Source organism: Pagrus pagrus (genome assembly GCF_965226575.1).
Source record: "Pagrus pagrus genome assembly, chromosome: 18".
In the NCBI taxonomy this organism is placed as follows: domain Eukaryota; kingdom Metazoa; phylum Chordata; class Actinopteri; order Spariformes; family Sparidae; genus Pagrus; species Pagrus pagrus.
Window position 1 is genome coordinate 11,168,417 of NC_140202.1, and position 14,414 is coordinate 11,182,830.

General features: G+C 40.8%; 1 protein-coding gene across 8 annotated transcripts in view; it reads left to right on the forward strand.

Moving 5' to 3' along the window:
- dlgap2a (discs, large homolog-associated protein 2a) overlaps positions 1-14,414 on the forward strand; it is a 188,144-nt gene that overhangs the window by 133,957 nt on the left and 39,773 nt on the right. For all 8 annotated transcript variants that reach the window (XM_084381047.1, XM_084381048.1, XM_084381049.1 and 5 more), the window contains one exon: positions 9,069-9,283. In XM_084381047.1, the coding sequence (XP_084237173.1) occupies positions 9,069-9,283 (215 nt within the window). The remainder of the gene's footprint in view (positions 1-9,068; positions 9,284-14,414) is intronic.

A 14,414-nucleotide genomic window follows, 5' to 3' on the forward strand; every position in this document is an offset into this window, starting at 1 on the left:
ATATTATAGTTAGCCCGACTGACCTTTTCCTCAGCCCTTTCCTCAGCTACTCCATGGGGGAATACAATAAGTGCTGCCAGGCACATGCAGAAATCTGTTCCCATTGGATCTGCCCTGGGGTCTCCTTCCATCAGTTGTGGTTGTGATACTTCCAATGTAAGTCTACCCAAAGGTGTCTTTAATGTAGTAGGTACTTATTTCATCTCTACAGTCTCAATACCCGATCCTCCTGGAGTCCTGAGCTTCTTATCATGTCCCAAACAGCCGCTCCCTCTGTAGATATACAAGGCTACTTTAAACATAATCATAAATATTATATTCCATTTCTGCCAATAGATCTTCCTGAAGCCCCATAAATTATACACGCCGGACCATAGCACATGCATTTACAAGACGTGTCTCCTTGTGTGTTAGTGAGTGAGCACTCTTTAACCTGTCCCCTGCCAATAAACATGGAGTGGAATAAAAATGTACAGGTGTGAGCACTTGGCTCGAAGTTGGCAACAAAAGGGGAGGCCACCCACAGCGTTTCATTGCGTAAAGTAGTTTATTGAACCACTTAGTTAACTGAAACATAATAATGAGGTGTGAAGGTGTAGTGTGGTGTAGTGAGTGAGTGAGTGAGTGAGGACATGAGAAAATCACATGCCCTCTTATGCTCTGTTTAGATTTTTCTGAAAATGTTTTTTCTGTTGTCTACTTGCTTGTTTGTTTTTTTCAGGCTTTTCTTGGCCTAACCCACCCCAGCTGAGGTTGATAGCTTGCAGTGTTGTGCTTGAATTGTTTATCCTGTCCTGTCCCTTTTTTGTAGTGTTTTGTTCAAACTTTTACTGGTCCAGTACACTACTGTTTAAAGGTCCAGTATTACGTTATCATGAGAATTTTTGAATCTTAAGAATTTTTTTGTTTTTGTTACCATAAAAGTAGCCAGAGGGAGAGGGTCCTCTTCTGTGGAGCGTTGCACCACAATGTTTCTACAGTGGCCCAGAACGGACAAGCCAAACTTTGACTCTAGAGACTTACTGGAATGTGAATTAGCTAATGTTACAATGCTAACCCAATGGTGAACATGGTAAATAATATACCTGCTAAATATCAGCATGCTAGCATCGCCATGTGGAGCTATTAATATGCTAAAGTGTGCACTGAGCTCAAAATACAACTTTCCTTCTGTAAGTACAGTATATGGCTATGTAGGTAGACTCTTGCACTCTATGTACACCTGGTTTTAAAATGAGATCTGTATCTGGATACATTATCCAGATAAGAAATGATCCGATCTTGCCTTTGCATTTACACCTGGTATTTTTAACGCATTCTCTTTATCCTCATTGAGAACAGACTTCTGTCCTCCAGAGCAAAACTTGCTTGAGTTATTTGAGGTGGTGGCAAACGAGACCCAGACTCCCATTTTCTGAGTTTTCGCGTACGGGACAACTTTATAAACTTTGTATAAATCTGTTTGCAATAAATTCTTCATTATTTGTCCCCTCTTGTAAATTTGGCGAATGTTATACATCAAGACATAACGTTCTTTGTATAAACTATTGTCAGCTTGTTGCAGTCTGTTGTAGGGTTGACGTGTAGACTACTCTTTGACTAGATAAATATACGCCTTATAATGAATGCAATGTGCACAGTTATTTCTCATTAATTTCCCACCCTTATTGCTCTCCTTTTCCACACAGTTTGTTGAATAATGCATCCTTTGGTGCTTTTGGAGGCTTGTCACTTTAAGCCTTCTCTCTTGATCACACTCTCAATTTATGAAAGTAAAAACAAATACCTGTATCATCGTTGTGTTTTGTACCGATGCCAGCATGCGGTATGGATTGCGTTTACACCTGCCTCAGATGTAAACACATTGCGAGCCGGACTATCTTTTGATGTGGTTGGCCATATCCGATCACATTCCAATCCCAATTATCTAGATAACCTGTCCGGATGTACATCTCAAGTTAATGCCAGGTGTTAATGGGGTGTTAATCCTGTTATAAGTTGTTGGACACTGAATCTGCAGATCCAAAATATCTAGTCTCAGAGTTAGTCTGAGAGAAATACTATTAGAATCAAAAATAACAAGATTATGTAAGTCGGACAGTGGCTCACATCATCAGATTCTTCACACCTCCCAGTGCATGACTGTTTCCTTTCCTTTCATCGTTGTGTCTATTTACACTTCTGTACAAACATCTGATCGCATGAAGTGTCAGTAAATAAACAAGATGGAGACAAGATGAAAACACAATGCCTCGTGTGGGCGTTTAAGTGTGAATAGAGGAAGACGGGAGGAGAAGAGTCGGTGGTGGGCGTGCGGTGGGTGTTGAATCTGGTTGAGTAAGAAATTCATGTTCTCCCCTGCGAGGTGGGAAGAGGAGACAGAGAGGGAAAAAAAGGAAAAGAAAACAGCACCTGTTCCAACACACACAGCATACCCATGCAATCTTGTGGGAGGAAATGAGGGTCTGCAGGCTGGTGGGTGGGATTACCACTGATTGAACCTTAAAGAGCTCACTAACTCGCTCCCTTCCTCCCCCCTCTCTCTCTCAGCCGTCTCTCTGCGCTACATCCTTTCTATCCTGTCTGTCTCTCTCTGTCTCACCGCCTAGCTCACTCCATTTCTTAACTTAATGGCAGCGACTTATATTTCTTAGTGGAAGAGGTCCTGCGTATAGATAGAGCTGCAGAGTTAATCAATGAAATGCACTGCTGCTCTGCAGGAGCGTTGGCTGAGGCCCGGCCAGCCTTACTACCCAACACACACACACACACACACACACACGTATGCGTATATACTTCACACTCCCTGTGGGCTCCTTCGGTGTCAAAGATCAAAGCAGTGAAAGTAAAGGCAGGCACACACAGCTAATATACCATTGTCTGCACATTCCTGCAATGAGATGCTTGTGAGGCATGTCACTGATGTTATTTATTGGCAAAGTGCCGAAACAGCTCAGGCATACAGTGTGTGTGTAAGTGAGCACCCACCTAGAAAAACCTTGGACATATATAGAATATATAAATACCTTTTCCCTGAGTCATGTCTGAATCCAACGATTTAAGGCAAGAAGAACTTCTGTCATTGTGAAAACTTTAAATATGAATCTTCACACTTGAGCTGTGAATTTTCGCACTAACCTTGGCTCATAATCACAAAGGGCTTTGCCATAAAATGTGCTGCTGCACAGAACACTTTATTTGGGAACAACAGAATCATCAAAACCTCCCTGAATGATTGCACATGGAGTGGCGGAAAGTAACCGAGTACATTTACATTTACTTGGACACAATTTTGGGCACAAGCAAACTTTATGTTACTTTATACTATATACCGCTCCACATTTCAATGGCGTACTTTCTGCTCCACTACATTAGTCTGACAGCTTTGGTTATGATTTACTGTTAAGATAAATATTTTACACTATGGATAATATAACAAACTTACACAAATGTAGTTTTAAAGTCTAAATCAATGATTTCCAAACTTTTTGGCCTCTGACATCTTACATATAGCAGTGCGTAGTGGGGGTCACATTTTAGATGTTTATTTGGTGGAGCTAACAGGTCATTTCCCTTTAAACTTCTAACTTGATTTCATTTCATTAAAGAGAAAACAGACAGCTTTTCAGTTTCCCCCTTCTAGCGTTTCCCCGTGGTATAACTGTTGGCGCAGCTGTCGCAAAGACAAGCATTAGCAACATGGATACTGCTAACGGCCTGGGTACTGTCCACAACAATAAACAAGCTTAAGAATCCCAATTTGACCTGGTGTTGAACCGTCCAGACTCCTGGTGATAAGTGGAAACACATATCTCCATGGGCAACAGACTCTGACACACTGGAGCGAGTTAAAGCTCATCTGTTCACTCTTGTTTTACCTCAGTTTCTGTCGTCCTTCCTCTTCACCTGCTTTGCCTCTTCCATCAGTGGGGTTCTGTTTTTTTTCCAGTGTAGAGTTTCCACAGTCATTATAGTTGGTTCACTGTTATCTGGGGACAGCGACCGTGGAAAACAATGCCTCTTTCTGTTTTGGTTGCGCAAAGGTATTTGCGCTTCCTTTGTGCTGTAGTTGGTCATTTATTTTTCTGTGAAAAATAGGGACCTTATAGGGACTTATAGGGAACCAATCTATACTCAGTGGCTTCATTTTTCTACAGCCATTACACTGTGCAATCTGTATTTACTTCCGAATGAATGAAGTTAAAGCTAAAAGGTGTCTTTTGCCAGTTTAAATGTTCAAATGTTACTCACCAAAAATCAAAGATTAGAGCACAAATCCAATAAAATGAAAACAGATTTGTGCAGCAGAATTTCTGTCCTCTCCTATAAATCATCATTATCTGGTGTATCTTTATTTAAAAATGTATATAAAGTAGTTCGAACTAGCTCCACGTCCAACACTAATATGTTGCTTATATAATACTTGTTATGTATATACTTTTACTTCAGTAGAACTTTTTATGCAGGACTTTTACTTGTAGTGGAATATTTTTACATTGCTTTGTCGATACATTAACTTCAGTAAAGGATCGGAATGCTTCTTCCACAGCTGTGCACATGGCGTCGGGCTCGTTGAAGCATGCTCACCGGCATCCCACATCTTCCCTCTGTAAGATCTTCAGTTCAAGGTGCACGTCCATGTCGACAAGCGTCCGCGTTTCAGCTCCACTAAGCATGCTGGGAAGGCGCGTGTGTTTTCACAGCAGTCGATACGAGTGCGCTGCTGCCCAGCCTGTTTCTTTATCTTCACAGGGGAGACACCCTACAATCTATCCGGTTTATCAGCGAACCCAAATTAAACAAATCTCACCACAGCTTGCGCCTGTCCTCCGGCGTTCCGTTCATTAATTAGACGTCTAAAAATATCAAACCCCTCCAAGACTTAATTAACCCATCGACTCCATTTGGTAGCTGGTGCGTGCCTGTCTTTTGAGGGGAGATGAATGACTTTTATCAGCGTGTGTGTGTGTGTGTGTGAGTGTGTGTTCGTGTCCGCGCATGTTTTGGATGGAGGGTAAGCTTATGCATTCTTAAATCCAGCATGTCTGTGTCCTATTCTGCATGGGTTTGTTTTTGTGTGCGAGTCCTGTTATGGAGGTGCATCTTTCTGTGCTTCTTTTTGTGTTAATCTGCCATTACCTTTTCTCATGATGTAACACCGCCGCTTCGCAGTGAAATTTCCTGCCGAGCTTTACAGACGTAGAGGACACGCTGTAATCCCATCAATCATGCTAACGCCACAACACAGATGAAACGTAAGAGTCAGAGGCAGCTTTGACCCAGCATGCTCTGTGATTAACAAAGAGTGGGCTGTAATAAAGCCATAATTGTTCAATTATTCAAGACGTTTTGATGTGATGTGACACTTGTTAGAGCCGTAATCGCGGGTGGGCGTGCGTAGATGCCAGAGGTTAGTGGAATTAGTGTCACAGGGATGTCGTTTTTTTCAGGATGTAAACGAACGGATACCTTCAGGGCTGTTGATGAATTTTATGTCTCGTAAAAGTGGCATGTCTGTATAGTTTGCAAATGTAAACATTTTCCGTTGGAAATTCTAGCTTTTCATGCTTTTCATATATCAGAATTTGAGGTTTTGTCAGGTTTATGCAGAATTGGACCCAAATGCAAGACAAACACACAGCAGGCGAGCTTCAATGCTGATAACTAAAGTCCAAAATCCAAGTAACACAAGGGAAGGCAACAAAAACTGTCAACAAAAAGGCAGGCAAAGGAAAATACCTATGAAATACAAAAATAAAGGACGAACCAGAAAAACACAAGGATCAGATAAAGAACACAGGGAACACAGAAGACACATGGACAAAAACAGATGATGCAACGTGTGAGCAAACAACACAGGCTTAAATACAACTAAACTAACAGAGGACAGAGGTGCAGGTGGGGAGACACTGGGAATAGGGCTAACAAGGCTGATGTGAGATGTGTGGGGGGGGCATCAGACTGGGGAGAAGCACAGGGACACAGGAGGGAAACAGAACACTGGGAACACAGGTGAGAAGGAAGTAGAAAGTTACAGAGGACATAACTAGAAAATAAAACAGGACATAGCTCACCAAAACCCAAAACAATGACAGGTTTTATTTTCAGCAGTGCGTCGTTGAAAGGGATCATTCCTGTTTTTATTGCTTTAGGAACAATAATTGCATTTCAATTGTTATTTTCAAATGGATGACATTTGCATCACAAAATGATTAGAGTCATGCGTTTGACGCATTAGTGACATTTAGATGCAGCCTATCTCTTCCTGACATTTGCTACAGCCAGTCAGCTGCCACCCAGTTTATTGTGAACCTGTGGGCAGTGAGTTAGTCACTGGTTGGCAGAAGAAAGTTTGAAAAAAAGAAAATCAGAAGCGGTATTATCAGTATAATCACACATTTATGCTGTATTTCATCACTGAAGGCTGAGAGGCTATTGTAAAGCCCTTTCTGAGTGTAGTTCTGTTCCAGTGTTGCTGTAAAGTCAAAGAAATATGGACCCAAGTCCGATTTAACTTAATGAAATCTAGAGCCGGGGTGGATTGGCACCGCGCCGAGGCTGATCCGGCTGGCAGGATGTTAAAGTGACGGATGGATTCGGCATCAGAGAAGCCTTCAACTTCCACGCAGAATTTAATGATTACTGACAGTGTCATATTTTATGAGCGCAGATCATTGACCATGGAAATGCATGTCCAGCTAAAGCTCCTGACCATCGCACACAGTCAGCAGAGTGCGACGAGATAAATCTACTAAGGAGAACAGAAAGCAGGGAAAGCGAGACGAGAGAGGTTTGTGCTTGTGGAGGGTCTCTGCATGTGTGCTGTTGTGTTGTGATATCTATGTTTGTTTGGAGGAGAGGGTGAGACCCTGACTCAGCGGCGACTGTTGTTGTCACAATAATTGAACTCTGTTGTGCTGTTTAACTAAAGCGAGAAAACGAGGGAGCGTGTGAGTCAGACAGAGAAAATGAACGACTGGTATAGTGTGTAATGAGCTTGTGGAAAATCATCGTCGGTTCATAACATGAGTGGGTGAAGTTGGCCCGGCAGATTTTAATAAAGCACAGAAACCTATCAGGATCATTTAATTACATTTCTACATGTTGTTTAATGGCATGTACCATAATGGAAGCCCATTTTCCTTCCACCACAATTCAGAAAATAATTTTGCGGTTCACAAATTGTTGTGTTATTATAACTATTACACCAGTAGCTCTGCTCGAAACAGATTACAGTAACACAATCGGCGTGTCTGAGCAAAGCATGACAGACAAATGTCAAAGTGCGTTAACCTGCCTGCAAGATGCTCTGTTTGCCTTCCTGCTCGCTCTACACACTCAACATGCCACTTGCGGTATGAAATATTCCCTCCATATGTAGTACAGACAGGCAGCGAGTGCGACTGCGAGACCCTTTCTCTCACTCTGAATGGGATAATGGTGATGCTGACGTCTGGATACTCAATTACCTGGTTTGACGAGTGGAAGACAATTTCTGCATGTAAAAACTGCCTGTCTTGTTTTGATGGCAGGCTTCCACGTGTGAAAGCTACGTCACCGTGAGCGAAGATGGCTCCCATTTTCTATTTTCAAGCTTTCTTTTGCCAGTAATTATGATAACAGGCCAGCCAAGATTATAGCAGCATTTCAGTCAAGGTTTTCAGCAGTTTGTAACCTGGCCAACCTACAGGAAAGCTGAAATACTAAGCAGCTGTGGAAGCTGTGTGAAGGTTTTAATGTGCGTTGACTCATTATGAAAATGGTCTTGTGTAACTCAATGGATGGAACTAACTGTGCATGAGGTAGGGGGTTTGATTCAAGTGCCTATCAAGTGGCACATTGCTTCATCACTGGGAAATGTTTTAACAGTCCCTTTTTTATGGTTTTTAATGCATCATTTAGATTTACATGGTCCTCTAGAAGGTATAGATTGAAGATGATAAAAGATATAGAAGATATATTGTAAATATTTTTATAATATATTCAAGGACTCGTGTGCTCTTGCATTGCAGAGGCTGGAACATAATGCTATTTAGAAATGTACCATTATGACAGTAATGTTGGTAGGAGGATAAAATCTTGCAATAAAATAAATCTATGACATTATTCAAAGAAAATTCCCTCTGAAATGCAGAGCTAATTTTCCAAAAATGTTTATATCAAAATGGATGAAAAAGCATAAGTATCACTTATCACAAATAATTATTATCCAACTCTACACTTCCTCCTAGCTCTTTTAGGCCTTTAAGCTCTCATAGCTAATTGTTTCGGTGACAATCTGCACTTTTATTGTTTTTATGTTTGTTTGTTTTTTTAAAGCAGTGAACTGCCGACTTTTCAGTGTTTTCAAAGGACTCGTTCAAAAACAAAAATCTTACAGAGTCTTAAATACACACTTGGTGGCTACATACATGATATTGTGGTAAAATACAGAGGCTAAAAGAAGCAAAGAGAACAAGATAACATTTGTCACATTTTCATATTCATGTTTGTACTTTTAATGTTGCAATAGAAAAGGCTTTCAGGATGAACACCTGGGCACACTGGGTAAAGTTGGGGTTCCCCTAATGTAAACTTCCCCAAATCCGATAACAAAGCAGGACCAAACTGTTATTGTAATGTTAGCATAAACTTGCATTGCTCTCATCTCAGGCAGCTGTTTTTCATCTATAAATAAAAAAACAGAATAAATAATTAATTATGTCAAAAATCAATAGTACAACACCTGCTTAGAAATAATCAGACAAAGTAAGCGACTAGCTGGTGAACATAGTGCAGCATTTAGGAGCTAAGGTAACAGATATTTCCCTCATGAGTTGCTGGAGCCTGAACAGCTAAATGGAGAATGAATATTGGGATTTACAATCTTCAGTCAGCAGGCAATACAGCTCCAAATGAGTGCCAATGTTGCTTCCTGACTGCTGGATGTGTTAACAGGTAGCTGTTTGCTAACAAGTCATAACTTTATAATACGATAATATGCCGATGTTGTGTTCTTCTTGTGCTGCCCCCATGTGGCCACAAATTCTATTATTTCTCTGACTGTTAATCCTCCCCATGTCACACAGGTGCCCCAGGATGACTGGGGGGGTTACCCCGGCGATGGAAAGGATGACGAGATCCCTTGTCGTCGGATGCGGAGCAGCAGCTACGTTAAAGCCATGGGGGACGAGGAGAGCGGAGAGTCGGACTCAAGCCCCAAGACATCGCCTCAGAAGATGGTGCGGCCTGACGCCCTGGTCAAGGCCATCATCAGACCCAGGGAGCTGCTGGACTCACAGAGGTATAGCAAATGCAAATTTAAGATTTCAATGTGTGTTCAATAGTGTTTCGATCTTTTTTTTCTCTTTTTCTTTTGTTTCATCTTATGCTCTTTTCTTTTTTTAACTTTTATATCCCTGTTCACCTTAACAATTTAAGTGTCATTGTGTGTCTTGAAATCTTAGAGAAAACTTTGTTGTTCTTTGTTCTTTGTTCCTTAATAATCTCAGTCAACGTTTGTGCAGTCTATGTATTGATGTAAGCTCAATGATCTTAGCGTGCTCCAGTTGGGATTCCCCTGGTACCCACTGAGATGTTTTATATAACCACTGTGAGAGCCAAAGATCTACGTACACATATTGGCATTAAGTAAATTAATCTCCCAGTGTGTTGTGATATAATTCTGTTGGCTTCTCATGTAGTTTTAGAAAATGTACAGAAATATCACGTATTCAAAGAATAAAAACGACAAGATTTGGTGGGATGGACTTAATTCAATGCACATTTTATTATTATTTTCTAGACTTGTGTCTTTCTGTGTTCCTATTTTAAGATTACATTTTAATATTACACCTTTCTCAGCTTAGTATCAATTCATGTTTGGAGCAACACCATACTTGTTATTTATCTGCTTGCTTTATTACTCTCCCTCTAGCAGTGTTCGCAGTGTTCTTACGCTCGTGCCCCACCACTACATCAGTGTCAAACACTCGATAGCTGAACCCTGTACTCATTAGAATCCCTTTATGGGTATTTATATCAGTGCCTTCAACTGTAAGAAAGTGTTCAGTGCGTTCTTCTGGGATGTGTCCCATTAAATGGTGAGGAAATAGAGGGCTTTTTGTTTTTTGTGACTCGGCGGCGGAAGAAAACGCTCGTAAGAGGATTACACGATGAGACAAGCTGAAGACAATGTCACAGAAAAATAGACACAAGAAAACTATGTTATGGAGAGATACAAGTAGAGTTATTATGATTACAGCATTAACAAATCCATTAGATTAGGATGAAATTAGATTATAGAGTTCTCGCACCAAATAAAGAGTAGCTTTATCCGTCGTGATGTTGTAACTGAGAGAGCATTCAGAAACAGATTTTTCCCTCAAGGTATTTGCTGGGTTGTGTTATCATTAACATAAATGTTAAGCTTATCTACCTTTCTTCATATTTATGTGCGCAGAGCCAATTATAATACAGCCATGATACACTGTAGGGGTTACTCTAGGTCAGAAGTGAATTCCCTTTCCAGTGCTGCTGTTTATTGCGTGATGTCTTGATAATTGTCTCTTTCATCTTTCTGCCTCACCTTCTGTTGCACCTCACATCATATTTCCACCTGCCATTTGTTGGTACTCACCAAGGTTGTTAAAAAGCCGTCTTTGTTCAATAGTTTTTGGATGTTCATTTCTCAATTATGTGAGTGAAAAGTGAAAATTTTCAAATATTACTTGTCTTATTTGCCTCCCTATTATTGTGGTTTCAAATTGTATTGCTATAGTGCTTGAGAAAACTGATTATTGCGTCGCACGTGGCACCTTTTCCACAGTCATTTTTTTTTTTTAAGGTGGCATTGCAAGAAAGCAAATCCACTGTTGTTCCTCCTTCAAAGGGACCTGGTCCTCTTTGTTCGCAGCAGAAAGTGAAGACAGTAATTACAGCCCAAAATTCACAATCTTTTTATTTATCAATTTAGCAAATATCCCAGGCTTGCTCTCTCAAAACACAATCTTTTCATCTGCCTTTGCTTCATGAGCCGTGCACATTGAGTGCATTTACCAGTCAAGGTTTGAGTTCAGTGAGGAAGTCCCCATCAAAGGCTTTATCCTACAGAAGATAGGATAACTTGTACTGAACGTTCTCATTTTCAGATAATCACATGCAGTCTTTCCCTTTATTCTTTATTTGTGTTTGAAAAAACTTTCAAAGCACACTCTGCTTGACCCTCAGAGGCTCTGTTTGAGTAAACCAAGGTCTGTGCCAGAAACCTCAGCAAGGTTAGAGACAACTGATTACTGGTAATTCTATGACCAGAGCCAGGAAGGGGGTCAAATCTTGGTTAAAGACACATTTCTTGTGGGCCCCGCTTCAGTGATGACGGATTAAATCACCTGTTTTGTGTCCAATCACTTAAAATCAGTCTGCCACAAAACCATCACCAAAGACTGAAACTGATGTCATTATGTGGAAGGAGCCAAGCCCAGTGAAATATTAATAAGCCTGTTGGCACAAGTGACAATGGTGAAAGCCGACCCAATCACCTGAATAAATGATGTTTAGGTTGAGTTTTCTATTTGTTCTTTATTCACAAAAACGGCTTGGTTAGGGTCAGCAAAGCATCATGGTTTGGCTTAAAATACCTTGTTGCCACGCTCATGGATGGAGATGGTCCAACTTCCTGTGAAAAATAGCCGGTTTTGGTTGGCACAAAAATGGATGGAAATGTCTCGAGGTATCCTTAAAAATAGAAATAGAAAATCTAGCGGTGTGACTCGAACTCTGGTCACTCGTTTGACAGCCTTGTTGGCTTGTAATAACACCACCGCCTACCCCCTCAGCTCCTGCTGTGACAGGTGGCCAATAAGCACATAATGTGAACGTGATATGCCACGCTTGGTACACATGTGAACTTTGTCAGCCTCTGTGGTTTGCAGAAACTTTAACTGCTAACATAACATGCTGGCGACTGGGCTGTGAAAGCAGGTGGGACTTAAACAACCTTGTCCTCCTCTAATTATGTTGATATTGAAAGCATCCAGGTAGTTCTGAAGTCATTGGAAAGTTAGTTTAAAGTAAAAAAGATCCTCCTGAAAGTGGATAAAAACTTCAATAATCCATCAGCATCATATATTGAATTATCTCTGAATTAAATATTTAAGTAGGTATTTGGGCTGCAGATTTGAAGAAATACATGGAATTGGGAAAATTGCTACAATATAATAACAGGTGCCGTGGGGGGTTGATTGCCAGAATAGTTTCAAGATGATATTCACACAGCTAAGTTTGAGGATGCTGTTGCTCCGTCTGTTGGAGCACAGTGTGAGTACATCCTATTACTTTTCTCCTACGTGCAGTGTGTTTCACTCTGCGAGGTTTGCTGGACTGTGTAGAAAAACTGTTCACGGGCCTGCTGCAACTTCTGCATAAATCACACTGCGTGTCTGTTCTGCTACTGGTCTGCATGAGCCCAAAGGCAAATCATCTGACATAAACTGAAGACATTATGCAGAGACGACCTTGTGCCTGACCTCAGTGTAGAGTGTGGCCTGTGACAGACACATAACTGCAGTGTGTAATGTCAGACAGTCACAGTAAGAGACAGTGATACACATGCTGACTAACAGGGATGATTCCCTCACTCTTATTGTCATATCCTCCTCTCAGTCTTCACACCGCCGACCCCATGCTTATTGCCATTCAGCAGAGGTTTTTAAATTGCTACTCTCTCGCACAGAACAGCTTTTTTCCCTGGAAGCTCAGAAACCGCAGCGGGCAACACCCACAGAATCCACTAATACGCGTTGCCAATGTTAAGCTGACCCTGATGAAAACACGTACGCGCATACATGCAAACAGAATTGAAAAGTGTCTCTGGCCGTGTTTGTGACGTCCCTCTGCGGGATGACAGGAGCAGGAGGAAGGGCAGCGGAGACATTCGGCTTTTACTGTCATGCTTACATAATAAGACAGATTTTCATCCCTGAGGATAGATAATGATGACTCCAATGCTATTGATTGTGATTAGGCAGGAACATAATGATATCTGTCATAGAGGATGCCATCATTGGCCTTTTTAACAGCTCTTTCAGGGTATGAAGTAATGTATGAGGCAGCCGAAGTGAGGTATGCTCCTTTCTCCACATCTTGCAAAGATTCCCCTGACTATCCATTTTGAATAGCTGTAAACAGTGAATGATTTATGAGGATGCAACAGCAGGAAGGGCTATCAGTTGCAGTTATTGTACTCCAAGGCCCCTCTGAATAATGGCTCTCTCAGTGGTTAGACCGAGAGTCTGCAGGGCTCTGCTGAAAAGAATGTATTGACCACCGTGGATCAGGCTGTGTGGCCGGCCTCTGAGTCCATTGACTAAAGCGGCACCATTGTTGATATTTAGGGAGTCCTGAACCCACACTAAGAATGCCATGATGTGGTACCTTTCCTCTCGGATTTAAATAGAGGTGCATCAGTTTTTTGTTCTGTATCTTAAATATCCTGTTTTTACTTATTGCATTAATGTGAGACTGCTTTGGTGCAGAACTCGACCAATAAATCAGCCGGGTCGATACATCGCTAAACACAAATTTAAATTGATATTGCTGTATGTGTTGAGCAATGAATAACAATACACAGCAGTACATAGTTGAAGGGGTAAAAGGTGTGTGTCAAGTAAATTAGAAACAGTGTTTCCATTACATAGTCAGTACTGACAAGTTATTTTTTTAACTGTATAATGCCCCACGTACTGTAATACATACATGTTGGTCACAGCTCTTTATTAAAGCTAAGTGAAGAGATGAGATCACATTTTGTCGATCCCCATATGGAAAATGTTATATTATTTATTTATTTATTTTTTATTTATTTATTTCGGCATGTTATTACAGTCATCATCACACATCATCTTAGTTAAAATCAGGTAGTACACATGGCCGAAAGGGAAAGCGGGAGAAGCAGATGCTTATCTAGTCCCGCCCCCGTTACCCACAAATTACAGCAACATAAGAAGAACACTAGTGGGGTTGAGTTGAACAGGATACATAAAAGTAAAGAACGTTTCAGTAGTGTCAAGAAGTCTTTAATTACTTTTTATTACTTTTATTTTGTTTCAATTGTAATACTATTTTTTCATTACAAACGATAATATAAACTGAACAGTTTAAATGAAAAGTTGGATGATTTCAGAATATTTTGGTAGTTGTTTCCCTCTTCTGCTTTAATAACAGCATGCACTCAACCTGGCATGGACAAGTTTGTGCAAAACCCTATGATCATGTTATCTCAGCGTGACTGAATGAATAGTATTAAACTGGAAACAAATTAAAGTATTTTGGTTAGTCGTCTCAGACTTTTTGACGCTACTGTATATATACAGATAACAAAAATGTCAGGCCTAGTCCACCCATACGTGGGTATTTTTGGGACTGGGGTTTCAAAA